Source organism: Diadema setosum, chromosome 7 (genome assembly GCF_964275005.1).
Source record: "Diadema setosum chromosome 7, eeDiaSeto1, whole genome shotgun sequence".
Classification (NCBI taxonomy): domain Eukaryota; kingdom Metazoa; phylum Echinodermata; class Echinoidea; order Diadematoida; family Diadematidae; genus Diadema; species Diadema setosum.
The window spans coordinates 12764222-12788950 of record NC_092691.1 but is presented as its reverse complement, the minus strand read 5'-3'; the positions used below and the strand labels follow the sequence as shown (position 1 = coordinate 12788950).

Below are 24729 nucleotides of genomic sequence, written 5' to 3'. Positions count from 1 at the left end.
AATGAAGAGATTTTGCATGCGTCGAATTTCATGAGAAAGCAGTTTTGCTTTAAGGTCAGTCTTAGATCGTTACCGCTGAGAGTTCTGACCATCCCAGTGACGTCAACAGCGCTTTGCTCTGTAAGTTGAAACTTTCCCGAGGAATTGAGATCAAAACTAGTTTCCACTGGCCATCATCAATCATCCAAATATAGTTTGAGAGAATTTCTAATTATAGAATGTGTTTTGGAAGGAACATCCTGTTTGAATGATTTCCGCTGAACTTCGCAACGTGTTGACTGATTTTGATGAAGTGAACTTTTTTTATCGTTAGAAGGGAGCTACTAGAAATTGCCGCGGCTTTCTCAATCTCATCGCAGCAGTTGGCGCACTACATGCAAATAAAACGATAGGTTTTGTTTGTTGTTATTGTTTAATTTCAAGGCATTTCCATTCAATCTGAAAATGTACGTCAGAAACGTTATCAGTAATTTTCTTTACAGGTGTTTTGGTAGTTTAATGGTTTTGGGATGTTTTTCCCTGTACGTGTATATAATTCCCCGTTTTATCGGCCTTGAATCTACTCACGGTCGATCTAGTCCTCATGTATAGCTTGTGTTGTATTTTCTGGCCAACCAGGTCTAAGCGATGTTTATCTCAATACTTCGATGTGACGAGACGATGGATTAAAAGGGACCAGTTTGACATTTTCTGGATAAAAAGTCAAGTACATACGTATACTCAGTTTGATCTGACGACGTCAGCGGTGAATTCACTCGTCCTTCTGACGCATGCTGTTGTTCCCTCCATTTCTATTTATACAAATACGTCATTATACGTGATGTTTTATCATCGTGTCTTTAAGTAAGTGTTCATGGACATAAACTGCGACTTTTGTCAGCTGATATTGCTGTTGGACATGCAGTCACGAGGGCGAAAGTCAAGGCATGGCCTTGGCCTCAGAGAGAGCCTTCATCGAATCCCCGAACAGGACGCTGCATAATGATAGCGACTTCCACAACAAGTTTAGACAGAAATATTCTGATGAGGTTCTCGTGTTTTGTTGAATATAGCTTCCATTCATCATTATGGCACGTAATTTTTCTGACTGTTCTACGACTTCATGGTAACATACACACAGTGCTAGCATGTACATCATCGGTGTACTGCCTGATCACTATACGGGGGTGTGGCGGATCAGGGAGTTGCTGTCTTTGGGCGTCGTCAGTAATGCCTTCTACTTCAGCCTCTAAATCGTAGACTCAAGTTGAATTCTTTTCATACAATAGATAGCTACTCTTAGAGGACGTGCTGATTCAGAATTATATCCCGCGGGTCCTCTGCTACGATTACTGACTGATTCTTTCATTACTACTGTAGAAATGTCTGCTAAAATGATAGATTAGTGGAAGTCACCTCTCGTAAGCACGAATGTACAGCTAGCTGGCTTTATATATTACACTTTCATACCTAAAGTATATCATACACACAATATGCGTGGGAACTCGAAATTTTACCTTGGCTATTGTTGAGACGTCGGGGTTTTAATTCCTGTCGATATAAGATTTAATTATGTGTTGCAATCATGTTACATATTAATGAAAGAGCACTCGACTTATCTCTTTCAGAAAGCAGGAGAATTACTACCTTTAACAAAATACATTTCAGTAACAAGTCAACGGAATGTGTACTCTTTATATAAAAATTATTTAATTAGTGGAAAATTGAGCAAAGAAAACGGGATCCCGATGGAATCCAATTTCCTTTGCTCAATTTTCCACTATAATAAATAATATTCATTTCTGGTCAGTTTTTTCTGTTTGCGCGTGTTAAAAATATATTTTGTGGAATTGTCTTCATATTTTCTTTGATATCGTCTTGCACTGACGTTACGTACTGTTGTATTCTTCTCATCCATCGATGGCGGCACCGAAACTTGCAAATTTCATGGCTTTAAATAAGATTGTCCGATTTTTCTCAAACCTCATTGATGTGTTCTATATTGCTGCCTTCATCCCATCCCTTATATTGTGCGTATACCCCTTCAAAGTTATTATCGTTTTGTTATAAAGAAAATTCAGTCTCTTTGATTTGATTTGATTTGATTTATTGGTTCCTGCATTATATCATTGCTCATGCAGATACATACACATGTATTATATGCATTGTTGGTGCCATTATATATATACATAAACATTAATTGTTAACAAAGTAAGTTCCTTCACTGCCTTTAGAATATACAGCAATGCGGTTTCTTCTTTGCCTGTACAATGTATAAAAAACATATCAGATATGTAATGGATAATACAGAAGGGCTACAGCTTAAGCATGGCTTGATTTGCATGCAGCCCTCGTACATAATACATAACTTCAAGGAAAAGAGGAGGGGGATGATTTGCATAGAGATAGGATAGAAAAAGGAGAAAGGAAGGGAGAGGTCTGTCTGCCTTCGCTAAAGGTCTGCACAAAGTGAGATTTTTTGATTTGATATGATTTATTTCCGCATTCAATCAGATACAAATTTCAAAAATACAAAGACAAAGAATAGCAAGTGCAGTGAAATAAATCGATTAAAGTACACTAATAGATACTCATGAGTGATTGCATTGAGCAGTATATATACACAAAAACATAAAGTATAATATACAGTATCTTTTAGTAAATAACAGAGATAATTGAATGCAGGAGACCGCCATCGTAAGTAATTAAGCTTGAAATGGATGGGGGCCTCATAAAAGAACTATCCAACGACACAACTCTCTTGGAGGAAAATGATCAGGTGAGTACAGTGCAGTTGCAAGTGTGAGTGCAAGATGCAGTTGAAGGAAGAAAATAGAGATTGAAAAAATAACAATCATTCACCATAAGTATTTGCTATCTTAATGAGTGGGGAGAATAATTATGATTGTATCAAATACCGCTTTAGTGAAGCTTTCAAAGAATAAATATGGCCTACTAGATCACCTGGATCACTAAATAGTAAAGCATGGCAAAGTATTTTCTCACCGAGGTACAGAATGGTTTAAATCCACGTTCTGGACAATATTCACGATTTGTATAACACTTATACACAGAATTGTGATGCTCGTCAAGACTGGTCCTTTCTATGCCTGTTCTAAAGTTAAACAAAAGGGTCTAATTGAACCCATATTTTGAGCGATATAGACGTTCACTGCGATGAAAACAAAACATAAAAATCTAAAATGGCATGACAAAGAAATATTGTACTTTATACCATCAATTGACACTATTAACAGATAAGCAAGTGACAATATCAATTGATATCAAATGAGGTTGGCTGATTCTTCTTACTTTCCCTTTGAACTCGTGACTCATAGAACATCTCGAAAAGATCTCGAACAACGTTCAACATGCATGCATATCATGTTATAAAGTCTGTGCGATCAAATTCACCGCCTGCAGGAAAATAAATGGAACCTATGACGCCTTGGGTGTGCCAAATGTTGCGAGGCTCAGGGGTGCCACGACCGAGCCCCCGCTGAGACTATACCTCAGTAGGAGGTATTCCCATACTGGGCTCGGCATTGCCAATTTAGCGACTGGCCAAGCGTTGGTGCAGACACGATCATTGTTCTTCCCATATTCATCCTAATTTAAGAAGTGAATTATGGTCTTATTCTAAACCAAATCCATGCCTGTGCTTTAGCCTACATGACTGAATTTTGAAATTTGTGGAAGTGAGGAAAATAAAACGGAAACGAAATGACATACCTTCAGACATCAAGCAGCAGTGTTTTATATAATATATAAGTCATGATGTTTCAATTTCAATTTCAATTTCAATTTCAATTTCAATTTCAATTTCAATTTATTTTTATATTTCTCGATGAAAAAAAATACAGCAAATATAACAAAATTAAATGAAGTACATGATATGAAGCTGGAGACATACATAAAATATTGCAAATATATAAAACATATAGGCCCGAATTCACGAAGGTGGTACAAATGAAACCATGGTTTAAACCATGGACAAAAACCAAGGAATGCCAAGTGTCGCTACGAAATCAGTCATTTCGTCGATGAAATGATTATTTTGTAAAGAAATGACAACATTTTGTAACTAAATGAACATTTCGTCCACGAAATGACAATTTCGTTAACGAAACAGTCATTTTGTCGACGAAATGACCAATTTCGTAACGAAATATTCTGTTTGACACTAGGCGTTCCATGGTTTTTGTCCATGGTTTAGACCATGGTTTTGTTTGTACCACCTTCGTGAATTCGGGCCATAGTGGTCGATCTATGAGCTTTGGAATCTGTGAATGAATGCTAAAGAAATATGAAAGAATCTACTTAAAAGCGAGCTTGTTGAGCGTAGGTCCCAATTAAAATCGAGTTAAAGATTAAGATGGGGAGCACGGGTACAACAATGACCGAAACATAGAGAAAAAAAGTACAATTATACAGTTATATAGCTGTTACAAAAGAGGTTCGGAGTGGTAAATGGATATCACTGATCACGAGTCAAGAGGTTACTTTATGTCATGATTCATACAGATACTACAGGAAACAAAAACACCTATATAAATAAAACTGTAGTTTTTACGAGCTTTACCCTGGGTCTGTCAAACCATTGAGATTGCACACGTGCAAGAAAATGGACGATATGGATTTCAGTCAAAATGTATATAAAACGGCTTAGCTCATTGCAAAATCAATTGTAAAACGCCGCATTCATTTGAATCATATAGCAATACTTTCTCCCTCTGACTTTAATGTCTCCGCTATCCAGCTTCAAATAATTTACGTTCCCTAGTTCTGAAAATCAGAATGGTCACGTTCCAGACTTTATTCGTTTCGCATTGGTTGCCAAGAATGTAGCGAAATTGTCAATCTACGGATAATGTTAAATGATGATAATATCGAATATATGTATTTTTTTCTGTAAAGAGGAACTAGACTCAATGTAATGTGCAGCCTTTTCAACTGATGTACGAGGCAGTAAAATAATTTCCCCAGCAAACCCTCTTGTTCGTAGGGACATGGCCTAGATCGACAATCCACTTGTTTCCATCTGTCATGTGCCTGTCAAGTTTGTCCTCGATCTTGTCTGCTTTTTTTTTCTTTCTTACTCATCATACTTACACAAAGATCATATCAATTCATCTGATTTGAAAAGCAACTGCACCTTAAGCACTCCTCAATACACTCTGGATGATGGCAAGAACTCTTCTACTACCTGTCAGCACACATAGTCAGTGGTAGTATTCTTAAAGGGTTTTTCTTCAGATTTGCAATAAGATACACAAAATCCTTATATGAGATATCTTTACATGTTTAATTCAAGCACACAGACATTTACACTTATTATTCATATCATTTCATTTCATTTTCATTCCATTTCATTTCCGACAAAAGTATAGAGTACAATATGACATTTGCACTGACATGTGCAATCGGATATCAGTGGACATATCATGTCCACTGATATCCGATAGCGTCTGTAAATCTATCCTTAAAATTGTATATGACATGATACTTGTACACTGTCTCTGTGTGTGCGAATTAAACATGTGCTAATTATGATAATAATAAAATGATAATGACAATAATGATCTTATTATTATTATTATTATTACTACTACTACTACTATTAATGTCTAATTCGCATGCAAAGACAGTAACAAGTTTATCATAAAAATATATAATCTTACGGATACACATACAAACACTATCGGATCATGACAAAAGAGTGCAAAGATGAAAGCAATTTCTTGACAACAGCCCAATTTGAGAAAAAAAAGATCAAAGAAAGCATTATCTGTTACTGACAATAACTTTCATGTCTTCTGCCTTTGTATATATTATAATATATTTGATGTATGCTCTGGTATTCATTTAAGTTTTGTGTCAAAGTAAAGTGTGTATACATCAAATACATCTACAAGTGTAGGCATATGCATATTTACATAATGATTTTAAATACACAAAGACAGAAACAGACAGAACGACACACACAAATAATGCACACATCATGCATGCATATATATGCAGCTGATTAACTCGAATAACACGACAGCACACATGACCGTTATTCCGTAAGGACTTGTAGGGTAGGTGCCCAAGTATTTCGGTATTTGTCAAATATGCCTACCGTGTTTGGTAGCCTGAGCTATCACCAGGTTTTGAGGACAAGTTTAACATGCGTTCTAATGAATATATTCAATGTCATAAGCCGAATTATAGTTTGCTTAGGTCGTTTTGAGTGACTCATAAGGTGGCGGTAACGATTTCTGACGGTCCCAAATTACTTATCTACTAAGAATATCAAAATGACTGGCGTTCACATGAACTTTTTGTCAGCATCTCATGTGCTATTTCAGATCACGTTGTACGAGATAACTGTATATTTCTTAACGAAATGTCGCCAGAGCGCAGGGTTTAGAATTGCATTACCGCTATCGCTCAACGATAAGCTTTCCCTTTTTGTTGAGCTTCGTCTAGTATGCAGCTTAGTCTAACTTCGTCTAGTATGCAACTATGCAGCTTAACACATGTAAGGATGTGTGTCAGTTGCGTCACCTCGGCTGGGTCTCGCCCGCATGACTTGCCCCTTGGTTTTCAATCACAACACCGACATGACTGGAGCGTTGTCACGCGGGTCAACCGCTTGGGAGCTCTCTCTTCCCCGGGCTATTTCTGGACGATCCCATCCGCCAGGAAACGTGCTGATTACTGCAAATCGAGCCCATGTCTCCGTCTTCATTTTTGTCTTCTAAATTCAGTCCTTCATCTGCCATGAATTGCTAATGGCTTCCCTTATCCATTGCAAAAAGTGAAGTTACGATTTGATAGGAAAAACTTCTTCGTCGATTTGACGAATGATCTCATGCAGATCTTTTTTAAATTCCTAAAATTAAATCGTCAGTGAAGTTCACATAACAGAAACATACGAAGTGATAAAAGGATCTTTATAAATAATGTAAAGATACACTTGACACCCCTGGAAGTGTTCCATGAAATACTTTCGTATATATTGACTTCCCTATTATCTTTCGACAAATTTCTATTTATTCTTTGTTGTTGAGATGACAAGGGGGGGGGGGGGAAAGCTATTTTTCGGCCAAATTGTAGGGAACTCTGCTTCAAATCTAGTAGTTCATCCTCAAATATTCTCATTCCTCCTGTTTACAATTTTTTTTTATATCCTCAGAGAGATTCAAAGGTAAATCATGCAAAGAAATGACGCAAGACACATGTTTGTTTATTTGTTTTTCTTCGCACATTGCTGTTCCTGCAATGCAATGGAAAAATGGACACAGGTAATAATACTTGACAAAGTTTCTACCCATAATGTCAAAGTTCATAACCTTTTGTCATCATAAGTAGGACAAGATGGAAGAACCGTCTAGGAGAATAAATATCCTTCCGACATTGCATGACATTTAAAAATAACGTAGCGGAGACAAGCTCTTCCCTTTGTCTGGTGTCAATAGGGTCGAGGACTGGAGACACTGATAGATGATACGGTGTTAACATCAGACCGGTAAGTTGGGTTCAGGCCACTGGCCCAGTTACTTGAAACAGCAAGACCATGATCATCGATAATCTGTTCTTATGACTGCACCGGTTACAGTTCGTTATTCCGAAGGTCTGTTATTCCGAAAATGAAATGGTTCGTTATTTCTTTTAATTCGTATGATTACATTGAGAAAAAAACCTGTTAAATACATACAGTAGCTCACACAAAACACATCCACATAACACAACACAGACACACGCACACACACACACACACACACACACACACACAAAGTAGGCAAAAAATATCGCTTCATTTCAGCAACCCTAAAATTCCCGTAATCATTAAAAAAAGATAGTTGAAGGACGAACATCCTTTGATATCCTTTTTTTACGTTTTTTTTTAGATTTGATCTAATCTTTGCAGTTTTCCACGAATTACATTACAAAAAGAAGTAGGCTACGTGACACACACACACACACACACACACACACACACACACACACACTCACACTCCACCCTCGCAAGTGTAGACCTCTGGACAAGCGTGTTTGCACCACACCAACACACAACAGAGAAAAATAAGAGAAAAGAGAGAAAAAAAAAAGCACCGACAAAGCCGTCATAGAGACATCATTGAATAGAGAATAATATAGGCACTGCAACTGCGTGAGAAAAGAAAACGTGAAAAACAATTTATGAATTGGAGAAAAGACTAAACCTGACAACCGTGAGATGCAAAATACCTGTATTAGACGTACGAAACCTCATAGATGCTCATTGCATTGTTAGAAAAAAAAAATAGGCGTAGCGCTTTTGTATCTGCGGTCAATGTGTTCGCGTCTTTTGGTGTCTTCAGAAAGACTATGTTTCTTGCCATCATACGATAAACTACATTTTTATTTATGTAAAATGACAACGCAAAATCCAAAAATTAAAGCAAATCAAAAAAAAAAATCACCTCAAAATAACTATATTAGGCATAGTGTTAACGTTGTAAAGATTTTAAACAACCTGTTCAGATGCCAGTTCCTATTTCGCATTTTGGAATAATTGATCATGTGTCTTGCTTAATCCATAAATTTATCAGCTCTGAAATTCAATAATAATCATAATCAAAAAGGTGCAGCATTGTCCACGTGTATAGGGACCTACATAGAAATAACCACTCCTAGATGTGTCTTTGTCTTCACGGTCAAATAGGGTTTATTTCACATCATTTGCATATAATCATTAACAAGTTCTGACATATTAAATCATAGTCACAATATAACGTTATATGCACTGTTCATAAATATTTCAGATGAAAATATCACCTTCTCCAATTACATCTTTGCATAATCTTGTGTAGAGAGCCCATAACGGCTACACTTCGTCAAACATTACACGCGCACTGTAACATGGGCAGGAGACGCAGAACTAAGCGAGAGTGATATACATGCATATTATTGTCTGTGTACAACCGAAGAACACAGCATTGATAAATGAGGATAGATTACTTCATTCAGTTATCTTTCTTGTTTTAAGACCTACACCGACACAAGGGAGGTAAGCATGAAAATTGCAATTAGAGGCATATTAGACATGCACATAATACGTGCAACCTACAAACAGAACGTATGTAAGATGTAAACATACATCTTTTTCATCTGTACGGGACTGTAGACACGTCCTTTACAATTTCTTGTGTGGTTATCCAGCTTGAATATTAACGTATGAACCGTCATCACTAAAAATGAAAATATGATAACAGTTAAAAACTGTTGGATGAGTCTACTTAAATGTTCATTCATTATTTCGTTCAGATGAATCTTTCTATAAAGTCATTGCTAAAGTACGCATCAGCATGCGTATGAAATAGAAGAGTATAACTCATATCAAAGTATGATGATTCTGCAAAGATGATTGCGAATGGCCTTAAAGATTTGATGTCTCTGAGGACATTACATCATAATTATAATAATTTGACTAAAGGCAAAATGGCAATTGAAGAAAACAACACCAATAAAAAGTAGCTACAAACGATTACAGCTAATTGACAGATCATACCTAATTGGTTTTAACCCGCTCTGATGTAAAAGAATCACGTGCCCTTTCTACAGGATCCAAATGACACTTGCGCTTCTGGTCAAAATTCTACCTCTGAAGCTTGATGCCTACATTTGGCACATGCACGTATCTGATGCTAACTTGATAACGCAGATGTCTTTGCCCGACATTATCAACTGCCCTATTTTTGCAGCGTATAGAGACAATGTTAGAAACGAACGCCCGGTCACCTCATAGAGGTAATTTGTGCACTTGTCAAAAATAGGCACGTATCGTTGGCGCTCAATTCCCCCTAAACTTCCGAAGGCCAGTCAAATTAACAATCTCGTGGAAAATCGAAGTCGCAAGGGATACGGACGCTTGGCACGAGCTGCTGCTGTTTGAAAGAGATAGTTCGCCAGACCTAGGACACTAGATTACAGGCTGTTTTTTGGACGAAAAAAAAATGTGAGTTTGGTATTTTAACCTGAAGATAGAGAGAATGGATAACACTATTAAAAACATTTACAAATACTAGGTGTTACAAAAAAATTTCCCACTTTTGATGCTTAATAGCTCGAAAACTATGTATCAAATAAAACTGTCATTGATATGAATAATAGCTGAATAATGTACAATTTAGTTGGACGTGATTTGAATATGAAAACCTCTATCAGTTTCATGGAATTCATGATTAATTTCAAAGGTAGGTTCCAGATTTTTGTCAAATTTTAACCCTCTGTACAAAATCTGAACTTCACACAGGAACTAATGATGTGTATGCGAGTGTGTACTTACAATGACCCTGAACAATGGACATGGATACCACCTTTTCAGAGCTCTGCTCCAAGACACATGAATGCTTTATTAATTATTCATGATGGATTGCCCTGGGCACTGCTAGTCTGAATTCCTAGCAAAGGGTGAAATACATGCACATCAAAAAAGTAAGCACATGTTTCCATGTGTTTGCATACACCACATTTCAGAATGAATAAAGACTAGCTGTAATAGTGGAATTCCTGATGAATAATAATAAGCATTCAAATCCTGGTAATTGTCCAGGACCATTGGCTGGGTGTCAACTACACACTCCCATACACATCAATTGACTTCTGTGCAAAATTTTGTACAGAGGGTTGAAAAAAGAGCAAAATCTGAAACCTAACTGAAAAATTAATGTTTAATTTAATGAAACTGAATTATGCTGTCATTTTCAAATTGCCTCCAACAAAATTGTACATTATTCAGCTATTCTCATATCAATGTCAGTGTTATCTGATGAATAATTTTTGAACTATTACGGATCAAAAGTGGGGAAATGTTTTTTTGTAACAGTTAGTACTTTCTGTTCATTTCTTTCTTGGTTTATTGGATACACAGATGAAAATCCATGACCTTTCCGGTATATTATGTTTATGATAGATTTACATTTTCCTGCTGAGTTTATGACGCCCCTGTATAGAAAATCAATTAAAGGTGTATGACTTGTAAAATTTGTAGTAAACTTTAGGTTTAGATATCGTCATTATTTTCAAAAGCTAAGTGGAACATGAAAAATGTTGTTTCTAGAGTCTTTTTCATTGCTTCCTAAATGACGGCCTGTAGTTGATCATGACAGAGTTTTCACCAGGGGACTTCAGTGATAATTCCTTAGCATTGACCACCTGCTGAGATGATAACATCAATTAAGGAAGTATTCTAGTCGAGACACGCCCTTCCTGTTATAATCTTCCCTTCAGTGTATTTCCTTACCTTTGATTACAGCATGACTTATCTCTCCAGGCTTGAGATATAAAAAAGAATCATTCCCTATAAAGATACACTGTCGCCCGCTAGTTCAATATTCCACTCACCTGCTGCTCTTGATAAATTTAGTCACCCCCATTACAGTACGAAATTAGGTTTGATATGACGTTGCATATTTAAACTTAAATGTTAAACTTTTGGAAGAAAAAAACAACAACTTGTACATTCAAAGATATAAAAACATGAATGATGTTTCATAAATTGCAAATAGAGTTTATAGAGCAATTTTCGACCTCATGGGAAAAAAATTGTGCAACATAAAGCAAGAATAAAACTTCCCGGAAGTCGCCGAACACGTCTGATAGTTGTGACGTCACTGAATGGACTTAGCAAGCAAAAGCAAACTATGTCCTATTTATAGACAATGCACAGATTTAAAGGTGTTACTGTATTCCTAGGTGACCGTTGTATTGATATTTAGCCGGAATAAATTTCATTCCAATACAAAATGACTCTAACGCTTTTCCGTGTCATTTGAATGAACTGCTTTAAAAAAATGATAGTAACGACAATCTATCAAATAAAAGGTAAAATCATATGTTGTCTGTTATGCACAGACGAACAACATAGTATGAAATTTCTCTGTCCTCTTATTGTATTTCCCATTGTGGAATGAGCAGATTTCTTGCATTTTGTAATTTCCAAGATTCTAGCATAAACACAGCATTTAATTTGTGCCAACCAGTAATTTTCTTTGAATTTGTATAACTTTTTGTACGTGATTTCATTTTATTTCTATTTACCTATTGCGACGCGTTATAAGCAGGTTTGTATGCCTGAAATTGCTCTAGCTACTTCCTGAAAAGCTTAAGAAACACCAGACTACAATGTATTTTCTTTATATTCTTATGCTCTGTTTCACTTCTTACTATATTTTATCAGGATTTTTTTTTTCAATCCTGCTTCATTATTTTTCATTTCACTTCTTGCCATCTGATATGAAGAAAGCATTACAAAAAACCAGCTTCCAAGAAGTGTGCATTTTCAACATTGTTATCAGTCACGAGTCAGTTGTTGAATGTTGTAACTGCCCTAGGAGACATTCAACTATAAACTGCAACTACACTCTTAAAATATTGGGTAAATTTAGTTGGGTAATTGTTGGTTGGTAAAAAAAAAAAAATCATCATTCTGGGCAATTATCGCCCAATTGAGCTTCTAGGTGATTAACCCAACATTGGGCAATTATTTTTACTTAGATATTGGGCGAATATTTACCAACAGTATTGGTAATGGAGAGTTGGGTACTTTTGTCCCGCTGTTGTGTAAGTGACGCATTCCCTTTGCACGTTGGGTAATTTTTGTTGGGCAACTGATACTTGGGTAGAAATTCGCCTCTTATAATTTGCCAATATCATTTTGCACATTAAGCCTGGGTATTTCTTACCAGTACTTGGGTAATTTTGTTAAGTTCCTTTCTAAGTTGGTAAATTTTCATGGACAAGCAAAAAAGTCTGTGCAGGGAGGTGGTCTGTGCGTGTACGCGTGCATGTGTGTATGTATGTGACGGTGTGTGTGTTTGTGTGTGTGTACGTGCGTGTGTGTGTCAGATTGTGTGCAAATAGTTAGATGACACAATTTGAAACCCATATGCCTGACTGGATTTGCTTACCACTTCATTTCAGATTAAAACCCAGTAACTAAAACATTGGAATTTTGATACCAGTTGATACCAGTTGGTTTCTATTGGTTTCTACTGTTTTTATTTTTTGCTCATGAATATTCATAAGCTGTTCAGATTCTCTTCGTGAAAAAGATAAAATATTGTTAAATTTAATGTTTTTTTTTATTTCAATAACTCTGAAATGTCTGAAATGTATTAGAAATTTATTGAATATTATTCTCAATTTCAACTTGAACCTTTGACGAGGTATTTTCATATATTCATAATAAAACTGTAATCTACATGGTAACTATGTCTTAAAGCATTACAACTAAATGGCCCTATATATTTGAATGAAATATCCCTGGTACTAACTAGGTCTAGGATGTAGGCTAAGCCTAGATGTACTTATAGGTATAGGCTTTACGACTAGCTGTAAGATTATGATAGGTTTGATATGAACAATGTCTTGACATACACATGTTCTGGTAAACACCCATACATCAAATAGTTCAACACAAAATTAATTTTGTTAACAATATCTAATTGGGTAAAATTGGTTGGGCAAGATTACCCCACTCAAAATATAACCAACGGTTGGGAAATTGCAAAGTTGGGTAAAGTCTGATTGGTCAACAGCTGATGGGCAATTTAATTTGCCCAACCACATAGCAAACTCATTACCAAACATCAGTTGGGCAGATTTTAACCAATAGTTGTGTGGACAGTATGTTGCCCAGTGTTGGTTAAAAGTTGGGCATTTTTTTTTTTGCCCAACTATTTTAAGAGTGTATGTTTTTATTGTAAACCGAATGCATTTCAGCCTCTGGCTGGTATTTTCAATCAGAATACTATATCAAATCAAATAAATTCAATTCAATCCAATTCAACAAACCACAGATTAAGAAGTTCACTGAAAATCTATAATATAGGGATGACCCCTTGAAACGTCCTTCCAGACCTAACGGCAGTAGCAGGTAACGATAGAATAATGATAGATGATGAATTATTCAAAGTAGACGAATAGCGTAAGTTATGTTAAACAACAACAACAACAACAACAACAACAACAACAACAACAACAACAACAACAACAACAACAACAACAACAACAGCAACAACACCAACACCAAGGCACACAATCATCAGATCGGATCCTCTGATCCCACACACATGAAGTAAAGCAATGAAGAAAAGGTACGTCGCACTGCATGCATGTTAGTGTATTAAGATGCATAAACAGGTTGATAACGTTCATGATTGGGGCGAATAGCTGTCTAGTGATGACCTCAGAGAGGAAGCTGGGATTGAGGCAGGGGAAAACTGTAATTTGGAGTTTAGAGCAGGGAAAGGGACTAGACAGCAACCTTGGCTACAAAGATAGCTTATAGAACCGCCGCAAACTGTTCCTCCTTCTTTATCCACTCCTTCGTTCGTCCATTTTGGTCTTTAATCGTCCCATTGAGAGACATGATTTCCGTGTAGCAATAGCTCGCCGCTACAGAGCAAATGTTATTTGCCGCGGAGGAAATTGGCAGAACGTGAATGCTCTGCAAATTATCATGAAGTTATTTGCGGTGACGATACTGAACTTGTGAATAAGCGTTCAGTACTCTTCGGTTTATTTTCCATCAGGCAAAAAATTAAACATAGTATAATATAATATAAAGCATGCTCAAAACAATCGCATGTTTTAGTTTGATTAATTTCAATGAAGGAAAAAGAAATGCAAAATTAAAAGTGAATCGCATGGTATATAATAAGAAATAATATAAATAGTATAACTGAGAACACCTAGGCATGCTTTGAGGAATATCAATAAAGTAGGTATGGAAAAAGAGTGGTCCACTAAAAGCTATAAGCTTGTAACATGCCTACATGGATCACTCAAAACATGATATATACATATACATCATCGTTATTCAATCCGTATTTATCTTAAAGTGCAGAAAATACAATTTCAGGCAAATCTAGCAATGTTCAAGTTACAGGCACTATTCGACGAGCCGTGTGTACGCAAGAGAAGAATGGTGAAAAACAACACAAAACATACAAAACTCACAATAGTGGATACATACACACAATCCGCGTGCATTGCCCCCACTCGTAAAGAGAAAACAAAGAACAAAAACAAAAACAGATGAGTACATTGAAAAGGGACGCGACAATGGTAGAAGGAAGACAACACAATAACTGTACAAAACAATTTTTCTTGATTTATATTTAAACGTTGTATGTTTACTAGATTCTTTTATACTGTGACCAAGGTTGTTCCAAAGTTTTGGTCCAGTATACGTGTATATACGAATGCATCTTGCGTATGCACTGTTCTGAATGAGGGAAGGTGGAATTAATTCGATTGTCGCGTGGGGTATTTATGGATATGAATGTTTCTGTGAAACAAATCTTGAAATAGTTTTGGGAGATGATTACTTCTGTAATTAAACATAAACTGACCAAACTGAAATAAATACAAATCTTTTATTTTCAAGATTTTGTGATCGGAAAACAAGCCATCGGTGTGCACTTGTGAGTGAGGATTAAAAACAATTCTGAGGGTCTTTTTTTTTGCAATAGTAAAATTTTATTCAATAATGTCTGATAAGTATTACAGTATCCCAGGCTAATATTCCGTAATTCAGATACGGTAATATCAAATTTGAATATAACAATATTAACCTTATAAAGACTAAGAGGGGGGGGGGGCATTGTTTCTCCTACCACACTTTCATTTGCCACTCCTTCGCCCTTAATCCAATTTCAACCAAATTTGGTGACTTTTCCTTAAATCTTATTGCAAACATTATTTAGCTATATTTGATGTTGCTCGTTGCCATGGCAACCATAAACTGACAACCATGTCACCCAGATTATGCTTCTTTTTTCTGTTCCAATTTCAGTTAACAATATTACAGTGTATGACATGGGCGTTTCTTGGCTGAAATTTGCTGAAGAGGCAAAATGTGAACTAGTTGTGGCCCTGAAATGTCATTTCCTTTGTTTTTATGTGACAAAGGCACAAAACAATAGACAATTTGAAATAATAGAGATAACTGAAAAAACAGTATTTTCCAATAATTGCCCTTATTATTACTTTTTTTTTGCGTCATTTTGGATCGTTCACCCAAGTTATGCCTGTAATACCACTTGTTCAACATTTTATCAATCTGCAAACTAAAAAATTCTAATATTATGGAAATATAAAAATTGATAACTATACATGTACCTATCCCAAATAATACATCACAGGTCTCATAATGTATTTCTTTACATTGTCATGAATAGCGTTCACATGTTGTGACGTTGAGAAATTTCAAGCATAACAAATAATGAGATTCGACTTGCTTATCATTTGTGGCAAATATGAAAATGATTGGTCTATAATAAGACATTGGGGATAAAACAAATTACACAGAAAATATGTTTTTAGCATATTTCCTATGTATTTCTTTATATTTTGGTAAATAATGCCCTCCATGGGTGATCTTGAGAAAAGTCAAATGTACAGTCATGTAGATCAATAATTAGTTGAATCAAAATACTCTACAGTCATGTAGAGTTCAGTTGCTCTACCCATATGCCAAATGTGACGAGAATACGTCAAATAATAACAAAGTTACATGGGGGGGGGGGGGGGCACAATGCCCCCCCCCCCCCACCTTGGCCTGGGAAGGGTTAAGATTACTTGGGCTTTATGGGTTAATGCACATGAAGGAAGCCAATATCTTTACCTATTCATTACACTTATTATGTGGAATAATTTTACAATTATTATTGATGTGACATTTCCATGAAAGTTTACTATCAACAACAAACATTTTAAAATTTAATGGAAGAAACCACTTCTAAGGGAGTACTTTATGTACCCGGTGTGTTATATCATAAGTTTACTGAAAACATACATTTTATCTTTGTTATATTCAGTGATAATTTATTCTCGTAAATCCGTTGCATGACATTCTTTAATTCATCATTTACTGCTCTTACCAAAACATCAGGGTCAAGGTGAGAATAACAATTATTAGAGTCATCTGCAAATAATAGAAATGACAATTTGTCCGAAGACGTATGAAAATCATAAATGTAAAGTATAGAAAGCAACTGGCCTAACAGGCTTCCTTGTGGGACGCCACATTGTTTTCTTATTGGAGTCAAAACCATTAACGTGCACATATTGAGATCCGTAGGTTGAATAACTTGTGAACCACTCTAATGCTTTTCCGCGAATACCATAATGAAATAATTCGGCAAGAAGTATTCCGTGGTTAATCGTAAGTGAAGTGGTTATATGGTAGACTTGATATTCTAGTTCTCTAGCTGTTGTTTATCGCAGAGGGGAAAATATCCAGCAAATGACTTTGCTTCAACAAGAAAATCAGTTCTTTAATAATGAAGGATCACAACGTTTTTACAAGCATGTACAGAATCCAGATTAAATGCGCATTTCAGTCAGGTAGAATCAATGCCTTAAACCGCTTTGTCAAATAACAGAGTAAAGAAATCGTCACGTTAGAATTGTGGAGATATTGCCTGAAGTACATCTGACATTCGCTTTTACATGCACAGCGACAGCTCTTTTGATATAACATCAACTAACAAGTAAGACATTCCAAGACACAAAGAATGATGTGCAAATGGAACTACAAATGTCTAGTGAGAGCATATAGAATTACATAATTCCAAAGAGATTACAATTGCTTTTATAGCTGATTATCGCAGTATATGATTGTGATATTCGTATAATCTAAACGACTTTTTTATTCATTAGTTTCTGTCATATTGATCTCCATTACAAAAAAAAAGTTAAAGATATCTAACCTAAGAGGATTTTTACAAAATTCCATGATCTATTAAAAGAACACATTCCTTCGACTTATGTTGAGGGTAATTTACCGATTAAACAGAATTAACTCTCACTTCGGTCATCATTGGGTAAATCCGTTTTCCTATACTCGCCCAGTCCCAAACCATCCCGCCAAAGGGCTTTGGCGGTGTAGTCACAAGTTACACGCTTCCTGCGTCAAATGTGCACGGGTGGCCACGTACACCAACGTGACCTGCACCTGGACACGCCCTGAACAGGACGATGCGAGCTCAAGACTGCTGCCGTTGCTAGGGAATGAAGCGGAAAGGTTGGTTCAGGATGACTGGTGCGCGACTTTATCCCACTTGACAAAGACTTTAAACTGTCCCCGTAATTTCACTGTCTGTACAATGGAGTATTATATCAGTTTCAGGGAAACGAATAAATAGCAAATCCCATAGATGCCACTGATTATGCTTTCGAGTTCACGCTGAAATCTTTGGAATTGTGGAGATATGCATATATATATATTTTTTTTTTCTCACGAGGGGATTGCATACTACAAGCTCAGCTTCGTAACAGTCCCCTCCATTTCCAGCAATTTTGTCTCTGCCTTTACCATAATGGTATAAAATTTATTTGCATTTTTTGTTGATAATTTACCTGTGTCTTTATTAGACGCTATTATGTTCATTGCATGGTTGTACTGATTTCCTGACATCAGTATATACGAACATTTCATTGTATTCCTGATTTTTGTTTGTTGGAAATGAAATAAATCAACTTGAATATATATTCAGTGAAATATTTTCAGTGAAACACCTGCTACATCGCACATCAACACAGGTTTCGACAATAAAGTCGGTGGTTCTACACCAGTAATTCTAAGATCTGTGGCGCTTCTCTAAAGTCTTTCATACCTCATTACATTTGGCAAAATTTTGTGGCAGCATTTTTTTTTTTCGAAACACAAACTTAGCGGAACCCATTGCAAATGATAAAGACGGTCATTCTCTATCACCAGGCTTACTCCACCTAATCTATTGAATCAACGACTAAATAGCAATGGAGTACACGAAGAATACTCGACTCGTACGTGGAAAGTCCTATAGTAAGTTTTATGGACGAGAAGTTATCCCATATATTTTCCTCTAGATTGACATAGGGTCCATAATATAGACTCTTTTGACTCATTGGACTGCCATAATGTTATTAGCGCAAACGGTATTTCCACTAACTTTAAATGATATCAACACAACTCCTTTACATTTCATAAAAAGATTGATTCCATTGATCAGACGGTGAATAAGATAGCCTCGTAAATTTGTCTTTCACCAAAGGGATTGAAATGCGAAACCTGACAAGCATGACACAAATTTGGCACTGAAGAATGAGAAAACATCCCTACAAAGCATGGCTGCTAAAACCGAAGGTCATGTTCTTATGTTTAACAAAGGCAGATTAAAATTATGACGTCATGGGATTCTATGTTACTCTGTTACCCAAAACAACTAAGTTTTTGTCACACTACCTTATCGTAGAATCAAACTTCACCGTTTCATGCAATTTCTAGAATGAAATAGCACCATGTTGTTGCAGTCTTGTTGCCACACTCTTTCCCCTGAGAGATCTCTCTAAGTCCTGAACGTATAATTGTGAAACACAGGCAAGCTTTGTTGTTGTTGTTGTTTAGCCAGCTAACAAAGAGACTTGTAAGAGGAAATTTTATCGGCCTATGCTTTCTTTCAAATATTCTTTAAACTGACGCCTCAGCATTATGACATTCGATACGGGGCTATCTTGCGTTTCATGAAGAGGTTTATTGTGGCTGCTTGTTTGTTGCCCAGACGTCGGAAGGCAACATCGTCGTTTCTCCTGCCTCTTTGCTACTAAATACCATGCATGATTTACAGTCCCTGTGTCGTCTGATGGCAAAGCGAGAATAGAGGCCCCTTGTGCCACGAATAGTGAGGGTTCCACACGGGTATCGAGAATAGTATCGGGGTGATGATCGAACGGAAGTTCTGAACCGCAGGAGCTGGGGAAGTGCCAATTTACTCTGATGATCAATCTCTCCCTATATTCCTCTCTCTCTCTCTCTCTCTCTCTCTTACTCTCTTCCAGGACCAGATGATCATGCATACGGAGGGTAGCTCGTGAAGATAGGGAGCATGAATAAAACTTGTCTTCACCATTTTCAGTGCGTCAAGTCGGTTGAGCACAGCGAGATCCAGCGTGCGTACACACCTTCACGGCTGCGCTTTATGCAAAGACGCGCTGCCGTGCTTTAGATTCCTCCGACACTATTCGATTCGTGGCACTTTGAGGAGGCGCAAGACATATAGTTCCTTATACGGGAGATTTTACAGAGTAGCGAGGAGTAGCAATCTACTGAATCCGTGTACAATTTGGAACACTTGGAACCAAGGAAAAACCCCAGTATGAGGGAAACGCCGTATGTTTTTGCCCTAATGGCATCTGCCTTACTCCGTGAGTACAATAACCTACACTTTTTGACTGTATTCATTCATTTGTTCATGCTTGTTCTGCTCAGAGACATGAAATCTGAGTTGCCAATTAAGCGACATCCTTTCGAATTAACTTGATACGTTTGCATTAACGTATCTTTATGTGAATGAAACCCCGTGTGTCATCTGATATGACAGATGAACCGACAAAACTGTTAGGCGACAGAATTGTGGCACTACCAATGGCTTTATTCTGCAAATACGACAGAGTTGTGGCACTAAGTTCTGTACTGCGAATCAAGTTAAGGTTTATTTGTTAAATCACGAATAAGTATTTATGATACCAAATACCTTGCCGACCTGCAAATTAACCACCCTTAGTACAAACTATTGTTAGATTCATTAGCAGTATATTTAAAACGGTTACCATCACTGAGGGGGAGAAACGGACCACGATATCATGATAATCTTTCACCATCTCCGATAAGATCATCCTGTATGCCTTCATACTTTGCAGAAGTTTTCTCTTACTATTTTCTTGGAATACTAGTAGTCCCGACACAAAGACATACTCTACCCAGTAGAGTCTTAAACCTATGATACCCGGAGCTGAACTTCATCATAATCATAATCGTAAGAAATAATATTTACAGCAAGGTTGTGAGGCTGTCTATTCTCCACATACAAATCGTTCCAACATTGTCCCCAAGCAGCAGTTGACGTTGTACGTCTCTTCAGTTTTTCCTTAATTTTGAACGAGTGAAGTGTTGGTAGTAAAATTATTTACTGCGGCAACAAGTAGAATATGTGTTTTTTGTTTGATAATGTCTAGTACAGTATAAAAACTTGAGTTAATTTTTTCATATTTCGTCATTTCGGATATGATTTACAACTCTCCATCTAGGAGAAACGACCTGCTGAAAGCTTTTGATTCCGGCAGGCATAATACAGCGTAATACAATGTGATCTTCTCAAATAACCATCTTATTCGTATCATGATACCTTGAATTTCCACCCTTTTGTTTTGCTATGCTTATTTTTGACAGTTTCTTGAAGACAGTAACTGTCTTAGCCAAGACTGAATATTTTAATTAAGTTTCAATATGATCACACATCCTGGGAAGTGTCAAATATTCAACTCCGCCACATTCGCACGTAAAAGCGTTTTTCTCGCTCTGAGACAGTCGTCATCTGCTCAGTACTTTTGCGTTGCTTTCACCAGAGGATTTTAAAAGGGACTGCCACATTTGCTGGGCCCCTCGATAAGACGACCAAGCAATTGCAGAGGATACGGAAAGGATTAGGACTGCTGTTGGGGCCCAGCTCACATAATGCCGATTTAATGCGACAGATGCCTATAAAGAGAAAACGGAACGAAGGGGGTTCGCCCCCGTAAAATTCCGCTAGACGCGGAAATGGGATTGAAAGGGTTTGTCCTATGAATGAATCATCACCGGCGTTTGAACGCCTGTAATCTGTGAGCCCTACCCGCCCCGTACTCCTGGTTATCAGCTGCTGATGACATCGGAGTGACATCATTGGCTCGAAAAAGTTCGGTCCAGACTGGACGGAGCGGGTGAAAGGTCATTTGCCTCATTGCCAACGACAGACCTGCACATTTTTGTTTGACCCATGAACCTAGGACAGCCCAGTCTGAAAGTACACCTCAGACTCACTGATCCTGCGGTCAAAGTCAATAATATTGGCAAATGTTTGAAGTCCCAATAGCTAATATTTTTCTTCAGACACTACAGATGTTTGGCCATGCTGTTAAAGACATAATGCCACTTGTACAGAAGATGAAAAGTCAAATAGGTGAAATACGACCTATCCTAAAGAATACTTGTGTTCATCTAAAAGACAAGAATGATGACGCTGACTGCGGAATCCAACGTACACCTGTTAAGCTGCAACAAATGGTGTCCCCCTAAGCTTGCACCTGATATCTATAGGAAGCAAAACTGCCATGTATAATGTCATTTTTGATCGGCTAAGAACCCTGAAGTGCCAAAACTAATAATCACTGATCACCGCGTGGGACCAAGTACGTTTATCACAAACTGTAGTCTACTGCATTGCCCTTGTTTTTTTTGTCTAATTCCGAAAAGTTCTTATATCTTTATGTAGATGAAAGTAGCTTTAGTATTTCTACGTCTGTTCTAAAAAGTGATATAACTTCAAATTTCTCATTCATGTTCATCGATGTTTGCTCAGAGTTAGTACTGAATGCTTTGAGCATTTTGATCGTTGCGAAAAGTTCACATCAGTATAAGAAGGGATTGAAACATGATATCAATGACACTCAAAGAAAAAAAGAAACTGAAATGTGTCTCAAACTACATTCTCAAGTATATGAAGAGATAGACCGGTAAATGAAATTAATCTTTGTCTGGGTAGAGATAAACTGATACAATTATCTTATTTACTTGAGAAAAGTCGAACATATTTACATACCTTCTAATGACATAATACGTGTTTTACAGATTGAACATTTACACATTTCAAATTTGCTCTATAACCCATTTTTTTTTTTTTACAAGGCATTAAAGGAATATGAGAATGAACTCTTTTGCCTTTACCTCCATAAATGTCATTCAAGGAATGTCCTAAAACATCATTAAAAAGAAAGTAATGTAAAAGCAGAAGATGATTCCTCATGATCAATTGTGGGTAGACCAAGAATAATTGAAGTGTTTGGAGAGTTATCCTGTGTACATTGATGTAAGAACAAAATGAAATGCAATCGAAACGAAGCAACCTTTCTTTTTTAACCCGCTCGAGTAGTATAAGAAGTATCGTGTACTAGGGTGGTTGGTTTGAACAGTCGTAGGGCGTGTCGTCTCCTTCACCCTTATTTATGGCGGAAGATCACTAACCCAGTTTATTTCCTCTTATACGCGAGCTAAGGAGGGGGCGCAAACTGGCTGAGACAGCATTAGAGCGCTTCCTGTGTCTCATGGTGTATAGCTCAACCATGATACAATATTTGCGGTCAAACTCATTTCCTGGACAAACAAGTCTCGACTCAAATGATTCTATTTTTAAAAGGTTTAGCAGAATTGTTTAACAGTAATCTTTGCACTGCCATTACTCTCAGTGTTTTGTTTTTGTTTTTGTTTTCGTTTTTTTTTTGATTTGGCAGAAAATTACAGATATCCCTACCTGATAGTTTACACTTAATGTTGCCTTCATGAAACGCGTTCTTAACGCGTATCAACGTGGTAAGCTCTTTCAGTGTAACATATTACTCTTAATTGCCAATTATTGTGTCAATATAGCATAATATCTCTGGCTTAGATGATCTATTACGTCTGTAAAGCAAAACAAACTTTATTTCACCTAGATTTATGACCAAGTTATAATTCATTTTCTTTTCCATTTTGTTTTTGCCTACAGTCTGTGGGAGTCTCACAAACCATATCTGTGCTGCGGACGTTGACTCAGATGAATCGCTGAGAGGCAAGAAACCAGTAGCGGCCGACTCAAGACCAGGAGGTAGCGGGGGGTCTGGATCCGGAAGCGGAGGTGCAGGTACAGGAAGGAGCTTTGGTGTCGGTGTCGGTGGAGGAGTTGGTGGAGGAGCAGGTGGTAGCTTTGGCGGATCTGGGACAGGTGGCGCTAACCCTAGATCCGGAAGTGGTTTTGGAGGAAGCGGTGGTCCTAGTGTAGGAGCTCGCGGTAGAGGAACTGGAACTGGTGTAGGAATCCTTCCGGACATTCAAGTTGTTGATCCGGTCAATCCAGCCAAAGGTGGTGGGTCCGGTTCCCGTTACCCCGGTTACAACCCAGGCTCCAGATATCCTGGACAAACTTTTCCAGGATCTGGAATACCTGGACACCGCTATCCAACTGGAGGCCAACCAGGACAACATTTTCCTGTCGCAGGAGGTGCAGGCCATTATCCAGGCGTAGGAGTTCCTGGTCACCAATACCCAAACACAGGTTCACATAACATCCCCGGCCACACTGTCCCCGGACACAACTTCCCTGTAGGAGGAAATGGACGCTATCCGACCGGACGAGGAACACCATATCCTGGAAGCGGAGTACCTGGCTCCCATTATCCTAACAGTCACTACCCAGGATCACGACCTGGATATCCTCACAATGGCTTACCATCTGGCGGTCCGGGCTTTAGAAATCCAAGTATGACCAATCCAAAGCGCTACCCAGGCCGAACCGGACCAGGCATTGTGCCTGGAGTCGGATACGGAGGGACTGGCGGACATGGCTCTTATCCTGCGGCTGGTCGTCCTGGATATCACGGTAGAAATATCGGAAATAATATCGCTGAGGTTAAGGGTCGCAATTTTGGCAAGAGAATTGGAATGTCTTTCGGCGCCCTCATGACTATTGTTGTAATAGGCGCGATAATTGTCTTGGGATCTTTGATACTCATATTAGTGGCGTGCGCCCGTAGGAGGAGGCGGAGTTAGACAAACAAACATGATGAATTACTTTTGCAATAACAAGGACATCTATGTTTTTTTACTCTTATCCCTGATATTGGAACGAAATTTAGACATGAGATTTCAACTGACGCACTTGT

General features: G+C 37.5%; 1 protein-coding gene across 1 annotated transcript; it reads left to right on the top strand.

The window, feature by feature from the left end:
• The first annotated feature begins 2750 nt into the window (after positions 1 to 2750).
• Positions 2751 to 24616, top strand: LOC140231062 (uncharacterized). Its single transcript, XM_072311215.1, has 3 exons — positions 2751 to 2758; positions 3403 to 3494; positions 23577 to 24616. The coding sequence occupies exons 1-3, from the start codon at positions 2751 to 2753 to the stop codon at positions 24614 to 24616; spliced, it is 1140 nt and encodes a 379-aa protein (XP_072167316.1).
• The last annotated feature ends 113 nt before the right edge of the window (positions 24617 to 24729 follow it).

Coding starts and splice junctions, on each gene's coding strand:
- LOC140231062 (XM_072311215.1), top strand. Junction 3,495..23,576: donor CCCGCTGAGACTATACCTCA/GTAGGAGGTATT, acceptor TTTTGCCTACAG/TCTGTGGGAGTCTCACAAAC.